The 18,538-nt window shown below is 37.7% G+C and overlaps 2 protein-coding genes across 6 annotated transcripts in view; one reads left to right on the forward strand and one right to left on the reverse strand.

Annotated features, from left to right (window-relative positions):
• LOC116711741 (dipeptidyl aminopeptidase-like protein 6) overlaps positions 1-18,538 on the forward strand; it is a 277,037-nt gene that overhangs the window by 256,465 nt on the left and 2,034 nt on the right. For all 5 annotated transcript variants that reach the window (XM_032551215.1, XM_032551217.1, XM_032551216.1 and 2 more), the window contains 15 exons: positions 1,786-1,909; positions 1,998-2,036; positions 2,297-2,404; positions 5,923-6,014; positions 6,694-6,741; positions 6,821-6,939; positions 9,270-9,341; positions 14,278-14,385; positions 14,664-14,733; positions 14,803-14,997; positions 15,322-15,376; positions 16,628-16,727; positions 17,581-17,639; positions 17,721-17,793; positions 17,871-17,944. In XM_032551215.1, coding sequence (XP_032407106.1) covers positions 1,786-1,909; positions 1,998-2,036; positions 2,297-2,404; positions 5,923-6,014; positions 6,694-6,741; positions 6,821-6,939; positions 9,270-9,341; positions 14,278-14,385; positions 14,664-14,733; positions 14,803-14,997; positions 15,322-15,376; positions 16,628-16,727; positions 17,581-17,639; positions 17,721-17,793; positions 17,871-17,944 — 1,336 coding nt within the window. The remainder of the gene's footprint in view (positions 1-1,785; positions 1,910-1,997; positions 2,037-2,296; positions 2,405-5,922; positions 6,015-6,693; positions 6,742-6,820; positions 6,940-9,269; positions 9,342-14,277; positions 14,386-14,663; positions 14,734-14,802; positions 14,998-15,321; positions 15,377-16,627; positions 16,728-17,580; positions 17,640-17,720; positions 17,794-17,870; positions 17,945-18,538) is intronic.
• Positions 10,756-14,304, reverse strand: LOC116711742 (uncharacterized). Its single transcript, XM_032551218.1, has 2 exons — positions 14,161-14,304; positions 10,756-14,083 (listed from the first exon to the last, which is right to left on the reverse strand). The coding sequence occupies exon 2, from the start codon at positions 13,033-13,035 to the stop codon at positions 10,927-10,929; it is 2,109 nt and encodes a 702-aa protein (XP_032407109.1). The 5' UTR covers positions 13,036-14,083; positions 14,161-14,304; the 3' UTR covers positions 10,756-10,926.

Raw genomic sequence — 18,538 nt, forward strand, 5'->3', positions numbered from 1 at the left:
GGCCTCACAGCCGGTCAGAAAGCATGTTAAAAAACTTTATCTGACAAAGTTATTGGACAACTGATTTGATTGTTTCTTTTAGCTCCAGCGGTAAAACGCCTCAAATATAAGAGTTTCAGTTGGAGGGTATTTTTTCAGGCCAAATCCATTAACGTTCACATTTGTACTGTCTGGGCCATTTGTATCGATCTGCGGTTTCTGTGATGGTTTGACCTACAAAAACAGAGTTAAACCTGTTTCTCTTGAACAATTACAGCATAAAAAAAAAAGATAAGAACAGCCCTGAAAATATGTTTTTAGCTTTTCTGCCATGACGGGTCATTAATAATTTATACGGGGAGCAGTTGCTTTAAAACACATAAAGGTAGAACTATAATTGCCCAAAAAGTTATTTAACAGCCATAAAGCATCTTGTATTAGTGGTTAATGCTGCTAAAAGCAGAGAGTATATTTGATCTGAGAATGTACTATGTCAGGGGTGTCAAACTCATTTTCATTTTGGACCAAATCAAGATCATAAAAGCTCTTAAAGGGCCGATTGTGCCAGAATGTGTTGATAAGACCTGTTCACAAACTGCTAAAATATCAATGAATTCTTAAAATTAAGTAATATTATTGAACATCTTTTCAGTTCCTCAAGGATTTTGTGATTTTTTTGCAATAAAAACTAAAGTGTTTGTGGGACTAATTTAGAAATATTTGCTCTTATTTATACAGGTAAATTTGACTTTTTATTACTTGCTGTATAATAATCTGATATCAGTTAAAGCTGAGGCAGCTGTTTAGTACAAATAAGAAAGGTTTTGACAATTTTTGAGAAAAATCTGCAATATTCCCAATTATGTGTTAGCGCAAAAAAGTGCAGGGATTTGTTGAGTTTGTGTGAATTCCCACGATAATTCTCAAGAACTTTGCTTTCTATTCTATCCTATTCTATAAAAACTACATTGATTTGATTGATAAGATAATATTCAAGCACACTTAGTATTTAGTATAGAATCTAGGGGGCCACATAAAATGCTGTGGCGGGCCGGATTTGGCCCACGGGCCTCGTATTTCACACATCTGTAGTAGATGCTTTTCTTTACTCTGGGATTTTCCAACTTCACCAGGATAAAACAGAGCAAATGTTTGTGTCACCTGATTGAACGTCTGTTTCTTACATTTGTGTAAGAAGTTAGGTTTTCTTAATTAGCCTTAAAACTTCTCTTAAAATGATCTCAGTACAACAATAATATTGTTTATTTCAATAGTTTTTGGGACAATTTATCGTCCAGTGACCTTTGTTATTTTGACAGGCCTAATTATAGTTTATTAAAAACTAACCTCCGAATAAATACACAGAAAGCAACAACATTCAAATAAAAAAATTTAAATATTTCAACTTTTTTAAGTAAAATTTTTTCTAATAGTTTTTACGTTATTACTGTAAACAAGTTTCTTTGCCTCAAATTAACTTGTCAGGTAAAAAAAAACCACAAAAAGCTTCACATGAATGTCCTCATTTGAGCCCATTTGTGTAAAAAACAATGTTGTGCTGCTGTTAAGCTGAATTGGAGATACAGTCTGTCCTTTTTTTACTTTAATGTGCACCTAAATCTTAATAAAGGTAATATTCGTTATGCATTCTCCATGTGCTTCTCTATTATATCTTTCTGTGTGATTTTTGTAATGTAATTTAGTTTTGCCATCATCTGCAGTCAGCTAATGGACAGTTCCAGTGCTTTTATCCACTCATGGTTTATTCAAACCGCACAGCGTGAAGCTGTTAACTGTGTTTTTCAGTGAGTACTACGTGACAATGGTGAAGTGGGCCACCACAACCAAACTGGCCATTAACTGGCTGAACCGAGCCCAGAACATTTCCATGCTGACGCTGTGTGAGGCCACGACGGGAGTCTGCACAAAGGTATGGTCCGGCGTGCGTCTTATAAGAGCTGTTTGTGCCTGAGGCGGTTTCCGTGCGTCGACTGAAAACTGGCAATCTGTTCTTCCAGAAACACGAAGATGAAAGCGAAGGCTGGCTCTACAGGCAGGTGAGGATGTTCAACACATTTCTAACTCGTGTTTGGGGCTTTTGATGAACATCTTCAGGGATTCATTTCTCAAACTGATGGTTTAATTTGGTAAATTAGAGTTACTTGCTTTGTTTTCTCGCATTTTCTGCCTGATTACAGACTGATTATCGTTTTTTTGTTTCATTGTTAATTGGGTCATTGTTCTTTTTTATGTTTAATTGCCGTTTGATTGCAGTTTTCTCCCTAACAGAAGTGGAAAATCTTTCCTTTCTCTTCAGAATGAGGAGCCTCTGTTTTCTAAAGACGGCCTGAAGCTCTTCTTCACGCGCGCCATTCCCCAAGGCGGCCGGGGGAAGTTCTTCCACATCTCCATGTCCGTCTCCCAGGTCAGGGGTCATTTATGAGACAAGAATCATTTGGCAATGCTTTTCATTTCAGTTTCATTCAAACATCTTAATACTTCCATTTTTGTAAAATTCCAAAGTTGTGGCACCACCCGATCATTAGAAAGATAATAGCCAAATAGTTCAGTTAAGTTGTCTGTAAATACCTTAAGTTTTAAAATAACAATAGATGATGGCATAAATTAAGCACTGGGGTTCTTGGAACATCAAAATACAAAATAAACTCACATAATGTCTCCATCATTCACTGCAAAAACACCAAATCTTACCAAGTAATTTTACTCTCAATTCTAGTGCAAATGTCTTATTACACTTGAATTAAGACAAAACTAACTTACAAGTATCTTTTATGTAAGATATAGGAGTTTGTTTTAAGTAAATGATTCCTTAAAATTTGTAAAAATGTTCTAGTTCCATTCTCGGATAAATTCACTCCTAACAAGGCAATTTCCCCATTTTATAAGTAAAATAATCTGCCAATGGAACTAGTGTTTTTTAATCAATATCAACTTGAAACAAGCTTTTATATCTTGCTGATAAGCTATTTTTACGTTTTGTCGCATGCTGGGTGTTGAGTCCTTGGGAAGGGGACTCTCCTTTGAACGTTTGTTTGCATTGCAGTCATTGTAATTGTAACTTGACACCTTCAATAAAATATAAAAAGAAAAAAAAAGTTTTGTCTAAATTCAAGTAAACTAAGATATTTGCACTAGAAACTAGATAAATACTTGGTAAGATTTTATGTTTTTGCAGTCTGCAAGAGTTTATTAACTAAAAGGAGTCCAGAAATGTGCAGGTGTAGGTTATTATTAGTTCTGTCAGTCAATTGAAAAATTTAATCAAATTAATCACAGTCTGGCACTTTGATTAATCATGATTAATCTCTATGTAAGCTACAAATATAAATATGCATGCAGTCGTGGTTCTTACAGGAATGGTTCCCTGGGCAAAACCCCCTCCTGCTGAACGCCAACCAATTAAAATGCAAGTAATTATCAGATTTTCTTTTCTTTTTTTTGCAGCATAAAACAGGTGATGTATTCTGCAACTAAGGGAAACTTACTCCACTACACACGCATACAAATAGTAGCAAGCCTGTTCAGGAACAACAAACAGAAACGACAGATTCATTTACTTTTTTAGTTTCTGATGCCGCCCTGGGTAACTGCCCAAAAACCATCACTGTTTGCAAGTTTTCAAAAAATATTCTATTGTCTCAAACCAAACATGTCTGAAAAGTTTTTCAGATTTTATATTCAGGAAGGTTTACCCCTTTGAGTCCTAAGTCCGCAGTGCCATGGGGGGGTTGGGGGGGGAAGGGGCACGGGGAGCAGTATGGATGAATGAAAAAAAAAACGGTTGCACAAAACTGTTTCACTGTAAAGATGGTTTGTAGTTTGTTTTGTTGCAAGCTGAAGTGTGTATATGTGTATAGGTTTATGTCTGGTTGAATGATGTGTGCCCAGTTGATTCTTTTTTCTTTTTTGGGGGTTTTTATTCTAATCCATAGGAGAACCAGAAAACCTTTGGGAACCACTGGGTTAAAGGAAGCCATTTTGTTTTAAACGTTTTAGAAACTCTCCATTCACTCATTTCATGGAACTGGTGCGATTAGGCGACAGTCACTTGTCCTTATCCAGCCGAGCGACAGACGTAACTTATGCGTGTGAAATTTTGAGCTTATGCATGTAGATGTGCACATGTGCTGCAAGTTTCTTTGCAGCACAGTGCGTTTGCAAAGCAGTGCGTGAAAGACTCATGCTTTTAGGTTAAAATAGGTAGTTTGTGCATGCTTTGTGCTTGTTTCTGCAGTGTGCCTCTGTGTACCTCGCCTCTCACTTAATGACTTTTGGAGTTGGGCACTTGCCCCCGCGACCCTGCAGGGAAAAGCTGCTACAGCCACAGGATGGATTGTGCACTTTCTTTCCTAATAACATTGAAAAAAGTTAGAATCAGACCTTGAACTGGCTGTAAACCAGTCCTCTTTCCTTCTCCCTCCATCACCGGCTGCATTTTTCAACATATAACGCATTAAACCGTTGAACACTTTAAGGATGCTCAGATTTATCCCTGCAGCACGGCGCAGCGTGCAGTAACTGCTGCCAGCAGGTAGATGAATGTGCTTCAGGCTTTCAGCTGCAATAGACAAACAGCAGCTGTGCACCTCCTAAATGAGCAATAAAGTAAAGTGTGAAAGTTGCTCTACTTTAGACGCTGACTGCCTGTCTGGCCGGTGGCTACGCCCGGGGCTGTATCTGTGAAGGGAACGCAAATATATGGCCACCTAACACACTCAGCAATCTGAAAAATCAGCTGGTAGAAGGAATCAGTCTAAATATAAAGTTACTCTTCCCATTTATTGCTCACATTTCAACTGAAAACTGATTTACTGGTGGTATAAAGATCGTCTCCATTATATACTCTTATGTCTATCTTATCTTGCAGTATTGTAAGATAATACTGAAGAATATATATGTCTTCTTATATATATTAAAAAGTATTAAAATCACTAACTTTAATATGATTTTTATGTGAAGGACCAACACAAAGTAATGCATATTTTTGAGGTAAAAACATTATTTCTTTCTAAAAAGATCAAATCTGACAAATCCATTGCAATCAATGTTTTTTCAAAAAATATAATTTCATCTCAGCTGCTCTGTGAAGGCCTCAGAGTTTGTTGGAGAAGTTTTTAAAAGAAAGATATTAGAGGTTTCATGTAAACAAATCAAACATGAAGGGATCTAGTCAAATGAGATCAAAATTAAAATAACTGAGTGGGAAAACTTTCATGTCACCATAATTTATCTACATTAAAGCACAGCTCTTAAAATTACCACATTATATTCCAGAAAGATGGTATTTATAAACACTTTCTAATCAGTTTGCCAACATGTTTCAAATTAAATGGACTTATTATATTATATTATATTATATTATATTATGTTATATTATGTTATATTATATTATATTATATTATATTATATTATATTATATTATATTATATTATATTATATTATATTATATTATATTATATTTATTATATATCATCTCATTAGAACCTAAAGTATTTTTTGTCCACATTATGGTATTCATGTGGTCTGACAATCACCGTGTGGTAAAATGAAAAGCTAAAATCTATAAATTTTTTAGATCCTCCCTAAAAACATTCATACCTCCCTCACTATTTTAATAGTTTAAATACTAAATACACCTTAATATGCATTAATACACACAGTGGAAACCATCTTAGCACTACAGAGGCTTACAGCTGTGCAAGTGAAACACTTTATAGATTAATTACAGAGACAGATGTTTTCAAGCCTTAATTTCTGCTGATTTTTCATTAAACTTATTAGATTATTACATCAGGCCAATAAAGATCACAGTTTAATACAGAAATGTAGGCTCAATAAAAGGTATATAACACTATTATCAAAAGGTGCTGGTATCGAAATATTTCCTTTTTAACAGTTTTTTTTCCTTCTGTATTCCTGAAGCCCAACACCAGCACCGACACGCTGCAGTCCATCACATCTGGAGACTGGGATGTCACTCAGGTTCTGGCCTACAATGAGGAAAACCAGCTCATGTAAGTTTCTCTTTTTTTGCTTCTGTTTTAAAAAGTAATCGTTTCAAGATTAATAATGCTATTTTGTACCTCATATGCAAATCTCTAGTTTGTTTAGAACCTCAGTATGGTTGTTTTTTGTGCAAAATATGCAAATTTCTACATTGTCTGAGTATTTCTGTTGTTTTAACTCTATAAATACTTTTGCTTCAAGTAAAATGTTTGAAATTTCCTGCCAGTCCATTTAAATCATTAATCTGACAACAAAGTGTCCTAAATATACAGCGTTCCTCTGGTTTACTCTGATTCCTCTTTGTTAATTTTACTCCCACATGAGGACTTTTCTTTCAAGTTAATAAATAAAGCAATTGTGATTTCTTGTGCAAATATGCCAATAAACGAAGTTAGAAGAACAACTAACTTCAAGACTCTACATGAGAATAAATGTTTCTAAAAAGAAAAAAGAGCTTTTCCTTTTGAGGGTGAAGATCTGCCCCACTTCTTTTCTAAAAACGACGGCCACTCCCCTCTTATTTCCACTATTTTTCATGTATGAAGCATCTATTTCAGTGAGCAGCTGGGTTCCAGGTGGTTTTCTTCTCAAGTCACACATGTAAACTGTGAACTGAAAAGTTTAGAGTCGTACTCAACAGCAGTGTATTGCTTCTTATATCCACGTCCTTTCCCTCTGACAACTCAGATACTTCCTGAGTACTGAAGACGGACCAAAACGAAGACATATGTACAGGTAATGGTCTCTCTGAAGAAAAACTGTTTAAATCTGTTGAAAATGCTGAACATGAAAGGTTTGGGTTTTGTCTGTGCAGCGCCGACACGTTTGGATCGTTCAACCGGCGGTGCCTGTCGTGCGCCTTGGCCGACAGCTGCGGCTACATCCGCGGCTCTTTCAGCCACAACATGAGCTACTTCCTGCTCAACTGCCAAGGTACAAAACATCCAGAGTGTGTCCAAATTCAGGGCTTTTGATCTCCTTTATTAGTTTTTCTGTAACTTGTACAGAAATATGTTTTTTCCTCCATATTTTTTAAAACGATCACCATTTTGTGAGTTTATGAAAACATCGATCTCCTCCCCCTCCTCCTTGAGCTATTACAGCTGTCTGAAGAAATGCACAGCTCCCTGTCAAAATCAACCAATCAGAGCCAAGAGGAGGGTCTTAGCGCTGTCAATCACTGTGTGTATGTGATGCTCAATGTGCTAATGGCAGAGAAATGACTTGCTGTTACAGGAAAACGGTTTATTCGCTAATTAGCTTTAGCATGAAGTGCTAAAGCTTCCTGTGTCTCACAGGAAGGGAGAAGGGGGTGAGCATGAGAGTGATTGACAGCGCTAAGTCCCGCCTACTGTTTCTGCTTGGTTATTTATGATTGTGTATTGCTGCAGTTTGTACTAGGAGCACTGGGAGAAGGCAAATATCTCGATTTATTCACATACTATCCATCTTATATTATACCATCACGACATAATGATAAATTTAACAAATATGTAAAAAATATATTTTTTTATAAAAGTTACATACTGTAGCTTTAATTCCAACAGTTTGGTTTCCATCTGCGTGTGAGTTCAAAAATTGACATGTTTTCTAAAGAGTGGTGAAAGTTCTGTGACTTAAAAGTTGCCGTCCAACTTCTTTAAACCGTTCATGACGAGGCAGCAGCAGCAGAGGAGGAGGATGATGTGGAAATCTTTGATCTCCTTCTGCTGTGTCAAACATGAACATGCCCAAAGAACGGATAAAAAACCATCCCCAGATCAGAGAAATATCTGGATGTCGAAGCGTCTTTGTTGTGGGGAAAAAGGTTTGAAGACAGTAGCTTCAATATTTAATCACCCACGCAGCGCTTTAGTGGCAATCAGCTCTGGATCTGAATTTAAGAGCAGACACAAAATGACCATAATGACATCAAAGCCCACTCTGCTGACCTGCTCTGCAGTCTGAGCTTGTACCTCATGGATATTTAATCCACTTCACTGCCTCGCAGCCTGCCTGTGATCACATTTGGTGAGGTTTTGATATCATCATCATGAGAGGAAGGCATAAAAAGATGATTTACAGCGGATGCTGCAGCAATGTTTCTGTGTTCTCAATCTGCTAAGTGCATCGATCACTTGGTTTGCCGCTGCTCCTCCCACTGCGTCTGCAGTTTCAGGGCTTTGTTTCTGTTTGTGGCCCAGATACAGAAAAGCTGCTATTGCACTAAATAAATCAAATAAGCAAAGATTTGTCTGGAGCACAGAAATCCTGGCATATATTCTTCTCTTATTGTTTCCATTATCTACAGGGGCCAGCAAAAGCATATAACCCTTAAAATGTTTCACATTTTATGTTGTCAATCACAAATATTATAGTGTTTTATGATACATTCCCCTTTTTCTTACTTTTATATATCTAAAATGTATTTTTAAAAAAGTACAAGTTCCACTGGCAGATTATTTAACTTATAACTAGATCTTTTTAATCAATATTAGGGAATTATTTATTTAAAAAAGCTTCTATGACTTGCTGAAAAGTTACTTGTGAGTTAGTTTTGTCTTAATTCAAGTAGATTAAGATATTTGGACGAGAAACTAGACAAAAAATACTGAGTAAGATTTTGAGTTTTTGCTGTGTTTGGTAAAATCGCTGCACAATTTACCAAAGAATAGTTTGGACTTGAATAAAAATGAAATATTTAAAAAATGGTCTATAGCTTCAAGAAGTGTTAGTGACTCATAAACTCCAGCTTAGTTGTTCCGTGTCAAATCAGCAGATTGAAACAGTTTGTGTGAAATTATGTTTTGAGATGGAAATAAAAATTTTGTTGTTGATTTAAATAAAAAACAAAACTGGCGTTTATGTTTGTAATTAATGCATCTCAGAAAGAAATTCAAAATATTTTGTCGAGGTTCATTTTTCCATACACTGAAAAATTAAAACAGGTGATCCAACTTTAAAAATGAGAAGTTTTTACAAGTAATCAAATGAAGTTTATCCAATTAAATGCATTAAGTTTATTAAGTTGTCATATTAAATAAATGTAAATAAATTAAGTTTGACAAATCATTTTGATTACATGTAACAAATGACCTCAGTTTATTTGAGTTAATTTCACCAACTTTATCGCAGCCCCAGTTTGTCATAAAATACATTGACATCTGTGGCTGTAACATGATTCAAATTAGAAAAGTTCAGAGGTTGTTAATGGTTTTTACAGGGCACTGTAAAGCAAAATTCAGAAATTCTGCAGCCGTAACTCTTTTAATTTGTGTTTCCAGGTCCGGATATTCCCTTTGTGGCCGTGTACAAAACCCAGAGAGACGCAGAAAGTGAGACACAAGACAGAGAAAGTGAGTACACCCTGCAGGTGCTATTACTAAAGCACCTATTGGATTATGTTCCTGACACTGAGAGCGTTAAAATCACCTTGACAGCAGGGGGTCCTCAGTGCAGAATCACCACCTGAGCCACTGGTTGTCTGCAAGCCAAGCCAGAAATGATGTTGGTAATCACATTATTCCCGCTCATTACATTATGACCAGCCACAACAGCAATATCAGCATACTGTAATGTGATTTTTTCTCTTTAAGTAATAACATAAGCTCTCCTGTATTACGTTAAAAAGTGTATAGGTTGCTGTAAATCACATCAGCATCTAATGTTTATGATTAACCTGATTAGGAATGTCAAACACTCAAACAGAGCATAGGTTTTATAGTCTGAGGAAAAACTGTAGCTGCTCACATGATGCATCTACAAACATGCTCTATGAAGAAAATAAACTTATTTAATATATTTTTCTTCTTTAATTAGCAATGATTATCTTACCAATCACAGTTCAATCATCTTTATTTAGTATTTAAGCGCCCCCAAGTGGCCAAATAATTGATGAATGAATGTAACTTCAAGTGTTTTGCCTGCACAACACAGCATGAGATTAACCAACAGGGTTATTGCTGCAGTAGTTGAGCAGTAGTTGCGTAAATTTTGTCTATATACATATATATCTATATATGTACGTATATAGATTTATATATCTATCTATCTAGATAGATAGATAGATGGATCTATATCTATCTGGATGGATAGATACTACTACTATATCTATCTAGAGAGATATAGTAGTTGCATAAATTTCATAGTGTGGCACCTATTTATGCTTCTATAGATCTATATTTATAGATATAGATCTATATAGATATATCCATTTAGATAGATATCTATCTATATCTAGATAGACATAGATATCTATATATCTATCTATATAGATAGATATATAGATATCTATCTCTCTCTATATATATATATATATATCTAGATCTATATATCTAGATATAGATATAAATCTAGAGATATAGATATCTATATCTGTCTATATAGATAGATATATAGATATCTATCTCTCTCTCTCTATATATATATATATCTAGATCTATATCTCTAGATATATATATATATATATCTAGAGATATAGATATCTATATCTCTAGATATAGATATCTATATAGAGATAGATCTGTATCTATCTATCTAGATAGATATAGATCTATGTCCATATGTATAGATAGATATACGGTATATGTATATAGATAGATATAGATATCTATCTATATACATATAGTATTGATATTATAAACAAGTGTCAATTTGTATCCACTATAAAGTGCACTAAATCTTTTTAGACTGTGGCAGGAAGCCGGAGCACCCGGCTTCCTGCCACAACTATTTATAAATAGTTTATAAATTAAACTATTTATAAAGTTTAATTACAAATTTTTTTTTTTATTCGCACCTAAAGAGAATTTATTTTGACCAATTAACCTGACAGTCATCTTTTAGGACTATGGCAGGAAGCCGCAGCGCCTGGAGAGAAACTTCAAACTACCACTGGTAAAATCTATTTACCAGTGGTACAAAAGTTGCCAATGCTTCCATTTAAAATCCCAATATAGAAACACGTAAACCGAAAAAAGCAATGGTAAGACAGAACATTGTGGAATAACCAGCCCAGTAAAAAACAAGACCAGGAAATATCACACAGCACAAACTAAACAAAAACAAAAACATTGGCATTAAATCCTCCCAGAAAGTTTCTTCATCTATTCTGCTGTATATTTCTGGACCCCAATCTTCTATCTGACTCACTCTCATTTCTTCTCCCTCAAAATGGCCGCTTGTTTTGTCTTCTGCGCTATTCTCTTCTTTCAAATTTAGCAGTTCTGGCTCCTCTCCAGAACAGTCTTCATGATTTTGGAGAGGAGGGGCAGGAGAATCCGTCAGACTGGGTGTGTTTAGGTGGTCAGTGTCGGGTTCCTCTGCATTCGTTTGCTTCTCGTAAACATAAAGAAATCCCCTTTCATACATGTCCTCTCTGCAGGGTGTACCAGCAGTGAGGACATCTTCATCCACCACCTTTACTGTCTGTTGTCCCCGAATCAAATAGCTGTAGAAGTGAGCTGACTCAGCATCACCACAAATGACGGACGACAGACTGTACAACTCGGTTCCACTTTTTCCTGGAACCTCGATGATTGGATTGGGAATCACTGGGTATCTTCTTTTGGACCACCGTGGCAGAAACAGGACGATCACATTGTTGTTGCTGAGGACATTTTTCCGATTTAAGCCTGACCTGCAGGTTGAACAGTGAGGCTGGCCCCACAAATTTATCCAGTTATTAAAAAGTGAAGCGGTGTCGTTGAGTGATGTCGAGGACGGAAGCACAACGAGGGGGCCGTTATTCAGCAGCTCTGAGAACGATGTCCCACATCCGGTGCAGGTGTTTTCACAGTACATTTCCCGATCTGTGCTGCCACCGTACGAGTCGAGCCAGACTAGTATCGATTCCAGTAAACACGAGATTTCAAATTGTTTTCCTAACTCCGGTGACGGTTCTCTCTCCTTCAGTTCCATCAAAACTGGGGAGATTTCTGCTGGGGAAAAGTATTTCCCTGGTTGGTGGATGGCAGTGTGGATCAGACTGGCAGAGTACGGGGTAGAAGAAGCCTCTTTAAACGGGTGTCTCTGAGCCAGACACCGTCTGGTGACGCTCAGGTTGAGAACGCTCTGAAAACAGGCACTCATCCAGCTGTTGTTAAATCGGTTTGCAAATCTACAGATGTCGCCCTCTGTCCGTCTTATTCTGCTTTGTTCCTCATGTATAACTTTCCCATCCGGGTCAGTTTGATCCTGAGGAACGGTGCAGTAATGGTTTCCGAAGACTTTCCTCTCATCCTGAGAGACAACTACCCCATCTGGGGTAGTTTTGTCTTTGGGAAACGTGAAAGAACCATCATTAGCTGGGGTTTCAGTGCTGTTCCTGTCCGTCAAACCAGCTTCCCCGTCCGGAGTGCAGCTCAATTCAGAATCAACAGAAACCCTACGCTTTAACAATGAGTTCATAGACAGATCAAGGACTCTGTTTTCATTGTAAACTCTTCGTCCCTCTGAAATAAATTCCTCGTCCGAGGAACTTTTCAAGTCAGAGGCGCTGGAAAATCTGCCATCTAGCGATTTCATCTCTGACAAAGCCAGAGATGAAATCGACGAAATCAAAGGTTTCTCTGTGAATTCAGTCCCAGAAAAAACTTTCCCAGCCGGGTCAGTTTTTTCTTTGGGAACAACGGGCAAATTGTTCCCAAAGACTGAACTCACATCCTGAGTAGCGACGAGAGACGATGTCTTAGTCCAATCCAAAGCAGAGGCTTCACAGTCAACTTTCTTCTTGACAGAACAAACTTTCCCAGCCGGGTCAGTTTTTTCTTTGGGAACAACGGGCAAATTGTTCCCAGAGACTGAACTCACATCCTGAGTAGCGACGAGAGACGATGTCTTAGTCCAATCCAAAGCAGAGGCTTCACAGTCAACTTTCTGGCTGGCTTGGGGAACCGTTGAAAGTTTGTTCCCAAAGGAAGTGCTCTCATCCTGAGAGGCACTCTGGTCCAAGTCCGTTCCAGGAAGGTAATGGTCAAACAGTTTCTTCATACCTGTTGTGACCAGGTAACCAAGTCCAAAACCGATTGGAAAAATTAAGGGGTAAGGCATCTCTGAAATCCTAAAAATTGTTGTCCGACACAAAGCTGCGTTTCACAGAACTGTTTAGATCCTGACTGAAGATGAACTGAGTTACACGCATTTAAAGTCTCATAGACCTTCTATGATGACCTCATGAGGTCATCTATGACGTCACGAATGACCTCACTCGAGTTCTGGTGCAAGGTCTTGCTTCTGATCGTTGCTATGGAAACGATCACATCAGTTCTGCATGACTCAAACTATAGATGATATAATGACTAATTATTTTAATAATGTCATATTTTTTAAATTTATTTAACATAAAGAGATTGACAATATATGATTGAATTGTTTCATTTGTAGTTTTCTGTATCTGCTGTGGTATAAATCGTCTTAACCCAATTATTATTTTTTAACACAGTCCTTTGGTAAGCTAACTGTACCAAACTATGGTCCGGGGACTCCAGACTGGTTTAAGCAAATCTAATTTACTATTTTCCGACACTTTGATTGTAACAAGTTAAGGGGATAAAGCAGATGAGATTAACAATGATTTCCCAAAGTGAAAAAAAAATGCAGTTTGTCTTCAAGCTGTGAAAAGGTGCATAGACCCTGCAGTCATAGTGATACATGTAACTGCGTCTATATTGTTAGTTGTATACTTTCACAAAATGTTTTCTTTAATTTATTTGTCCTCTTATACTTGACTGTCCTTGTGTTCCTCTGACCTGATTCTAGAGCCGAGAGATAAAATACTTCATTTTGAGGAGGAGATGGTCAGTTAAAGCCTTCACGACAGTCCCCACAGAAACGAGGTCAAATGAATTCATCTACATGTAGGTGCTGAAGCACGTGTTGTCCCTCTCCCGCTTTACTGGACCTGTCCTTCCAGCAGCTCAGGAATGTTTATCTGAATCCATAAGCAGGAGCAGCTGTGGCAGCCGCTGAGTTGATTTCCCTCCTGGAAGTCGCTTGTTTCTGGACATTCGAGGACGAACCAATTCCAACATGCGATGTTCGCCCGTTTGACCTCGCCTGCCGTGGCAGCTGTGCTCCATGAATAAAAGCAGCTGCTTCCCTGTGTGTTTCAAAGAAATGAAGCTAGCTGTAAAAGCAAATCAAGGTCACATTTTCAGCAGGCGTCAGGTGTTTTACCTCTTCTTTTCCTTCTTGGCTTTTGTTGGGAGACATTGGACAGATGTTGTAGCCAGAAGAGTTGTATCTTCTGTGTTTGGATTGTGTTTCATCCCTCTGATCGTTTGCTGTCTGCAGGTATTTCAGAGGTTTCCAAACTGGAGAGCAATGAGAATCTCCGGCTGACTCTGGACTCCATGCAGATGCCCACAGTGGAGTACAGGGAGATCAACATGGACGACTACAGTATGTCACAGATACGTTCCAGTTCATCAGTTATAGGCACCTTGAATAAAGAGTGAAAAGTAAAATAAACTGGAAAATCATGTGTGGGAGGAGGGTTGGAAGTTGGTTTTGAAGGTGGTTTGAAATGGGGGCTTTAATTAAATGGGTTGGAAGGAGAGTTGTAAACATTTATTTCACACATCTTTACCTGGGTGCCAATAAGTGTTGTTGGTGCAGTATATATTTGTAACTTATTTTGATTAAGCTTTATAAAACAGTTGTGTTCCTCTGGATTTCAGTTTTGTCTTTAAAGATCCTGAAACCTGCCGGCTTCATGGATACGTCACACTACCCGCTCCTCCTGCTTGTGTACGTATCTGTGAAATAAATAAAATACTCACGTTATCATCAGCTGATGACATTTACTCTTTGGTTCAGTGACGGGACACCTGGTGGCCAGACGGTGTCGGAGCGGTTTGTGTTGGACTGGGCCACGGTTCTGGTGAGCAGCTTCGGCGCCATCGTGGTGCGCTGCGACGGGCGGGGCAGCGGCTTCCAGGGCACCAACGTCCTGCACCGGATCCATAAGAAGCTGGGCGTGTTTGAGGAGCAGGATCAGAAGGACGCTCTCGAGTACGAGCCTCTTCTCACTGTTACTGGGCCGGACTGCAGAACCTGCTGCATTTTATCTGAGCAAAGAAAAAAAAAATCTAGTTTAATTGGACTGAACTGAGATGTTTCTTTGCATACCTTGATAGGACAAAAATCTCCACCATGAAACAACATATTTTACCATTTCCTATAATCTTTGACGAATAAAGACATCAATCTAGCAAAATTTGAAGTATAAATGTAAAATGTATGAAAAGTGGCAAATAATTTGTTTTCACCGTCAATTTAAGCTTTTATTTACAGACTTTTATTGCACACAATCTTAATAGTGACTTTTTCTCTCAGTTTCATTCTGAAAGAGCCTTATGTGGACCAATCCAGAGTTGGCGCCTTCGGACAGGTAAGACGAGCCTCGTTCCGTTCTGCTCCTGAACGCATCTTGAACTTTTGTTGGATTGATTTTTGCAGAACTGGACCAAAATAAAACAATAGTGCCTTTCTCCATCCAAGTGCAAAAACTAGATTATTAACGTAATCTGGTTCAGATGTTAACTTTTTTTGTTTGACATTGTTGAATTGGAAAAACAATTTCAAACTAAGCAGCAATGATATCTGGTCATTGTTCAAAAAGGCAGCTTGTTGCCTTTGTCTGTTTGCTGCCTTACATATTTTACCATCAGATGTGGATTTCAAGCATTTAATTGGTGAAATAAGTTTAAGACTATTCATTGACACATTTAAAAAAAGGCTCAATTTGTTGATTTTTGTGTGAATTTCCACAATCATAATACAGCTGGAAGTATTGACTGATGTAATTTGGCAGTAAACATATAAAACCACTTTAATTTGATTAATAAAATAAGCTCACAACAGTTATCTTATTCCTATTTGGGAACTATCCTATTTTGTATTTTTTTTGCTATAAATTGCTAATTTAAAAGTATTTGCAAGGAATTTCAAGCAATCATATTTGCTCTTATGTATGACGGTAAATGTGACTTGGTTCCTCGCAAATAATTGATCACAGACTACAAGTGGAGAAGTAAAACATACTGCCACCTGCAGGTGGGAGTTGCCAATGTGTTTGATAATTTTTCTGGAAAATCTTCAGTAAAAATAATTACGCACTGGCTAATAAAATGCTGCAATTTGTTGATTTTTGTGTGAATTTCCATAACCGTAGTAAAACTGGAAGTGTTGCCTAATTAGATTTGGTAGTAAGCAGATAAAACCCCTTTAATTTTATTAGTAAAATAATATTTAAGCACACAACTGTTATCTGGAAGGTTTGTATTTATGCATAAGTCTGGAGCCACATAAAAAGCTACGGCGGGCCAGATTTGGCTTTATGTTTGACGCCTCTTGGTTGATGTGATTCCATTCGTAAAGTTCTAACTTGAGAGAAAAGAAGAAATAATTTGATTCTTCAGAGAAGTGTTGTTGAAGTAGATTGGAAAAACCCTTTTGGGGTGATGCTTTCACAAGCGAACTAATCCTGCTCTGTGGTAGACTTTGCTGCTTAAGCGCATATTGGTGCTCAGAACCAAACAGACTGCGGCGTCTAAAACCCAGAATTCACTTCAGCGTCGCCTCGCCTCTTGTATTTGCTGCTGTTGCTGCATCGTGTGTGATAACAGTTGTTGTTCCTCAGGTGTTCGGCGGCTACGTGACCAGCCTGTTGCTCAGCGGCGAGGAGTCTCCAATAAAATGCGGCGCTGTCCTCTCACCCATCACCGACTTTGAATTATACGGTAAGCCCTTCGTTCTTTTCGTTTTTATCTGCGCTCTGAAATGCAAAATGCTTCAGTCTCGGCTGCACGTGTCGAAGTAGCTCGGCAGGGCCGCCGGAGCCGTCAGAATGTTCTGGAAGGTGAAATAAAGACAGATAGCATCTTCAGCACCTTTACCCCCTTTCTGGGAATCTGGAGCGGGTGTGTTGGAGCAGCTGCACTCAGAACCCAATCATACACCGCCTCACCTCATCCATCTGAGGAATATAAGGTGTGAGACGTAGAATGAGATGTGTATCAGGAGAGCGATGGTTGTTTCAGCTGCAGAAATATAGAAATACAGTCGAGAAACTGAAAATTAGAGAGAAGCGGGGCCATTTTTCTCACTTTGAATTGGTACAACAAAGGAAAAGGAGGTTTGCACAAACACAAGTCATCAATTTTATGCTATTCCGTATTTGAACTGTTCAATGGATGACTGGAGTTAATTTAAAAAACAAAAAATGGGCTGGCAGTTTTCTTACTTGTTGGTTTTCTCAAAACAAGCAAATAGAACCAGCACTTTTTAACAGCATTCAAGAATTATTGACTCTTATTGCTCTTATATCTAGATGAAAAATTACTCGTAACTTATTTTGTCTTATTTTATCTGTACTAAGATTTTTGCAATAGAAACTAGACCAAAATACTTGGTCAGACTTTGTGTTTTTACAGTTCAGGGTCAAGATTTTTTTGTTGCCACCAATAAGCAATTAGTGCAAATCTAGACCACTTTTCTTTGCATTTCAAACTCACCTTTAGAGCCCCGAAATTGTTTTCAATGCGTGACAGATTTGCTTTTATTTTACATTTCTATTTTCATGTTTTTTTCCAGCCTCTGCTTTTTCTGAAAGATATCTGGGTCTGCCTAAACCGGATCCCAGAGCGTACACGGTAGGTCTTCATTTCAAGACTTCTCCTGTTTGCCTGTGGTTCAAACTACAAGTATCAACTCGATCCTGTTTCTGGTCTTAGATGGCAAATTTAGCCCACCGAGCGTCTCGGTTCATGGATAAGAAGTTCCTTATCGTTCACCCGACAGCTGATGGTACAACTGCAGGTCAAAGTTCTCATTTCTAATGTTATAAAGAAACATCAATGACATTTTTGTCTCTGTGTCCTCAGAAAAAGTTCACTTCCAACACACAGCGAAATTCATTTCCCAGCTCATTAGTGAAAAGGCCAACTACACCTTGCAGGTATGTCGTTTCATTTTTAATTTGGCTAAATCTGTCAGCCTTTGGGAGGTTTCTGATCCCTGCAAATGCATCCCATGTGTTTTATTCAACTATCACAGAACTGTAGCGGAATAATTATCAGGGCTCACAGACATCTGGGCTCGGCTTTTACACCAGATTCATTTCCAGTTGCAATAAAAACTCAGAAATGCCAGTTGACTCTTGATTTCACTTTTCAACTCTCACAAAAGAGGGATGACAACCAAGGATTCCTGTCTTTTCCCTTTGAGTGAGAAAACTCATTATGGAAAAAATTCAAATGCAGAAGTTATAATTAATTTTAAAAATAGCCTGAACCATAAATTTTCTATTCTTGTTCCCCTCGAACATTTTGTACACTTAAAAGCAGTATCTTGTTCATATAGATTTTTGTCAGTGTCTAATTGGCAAATTAAAATCAGGCAAATATCTGTATGTCTGAAGGAGTTCCACAAGGACCAATTATTGGTTCTCTTATGCTACAACTTTTGTTTTTTGAGACTCAACAGATTTACTTTCACAAGCAGAGAATTACAGCTTTCATCAAGATGCTCCACCAGATATATATATATATTA

Source organism: Xiphophorus hellerii, chromosome 21, assembly GCF_003331165.1.
Source record: "Xiphophorus hellerii strain 12219 chromosome 21, Xiphophorus_hellerii-4.1, whole genome shotgun sequence".
Lineage (NCBI taxonomy): Eukaryota > Metazoa > Chordata > Actinopteri > Cyprinodontiformes > Poeciliidae > Xiphophorus > Xiphophorus hellerii.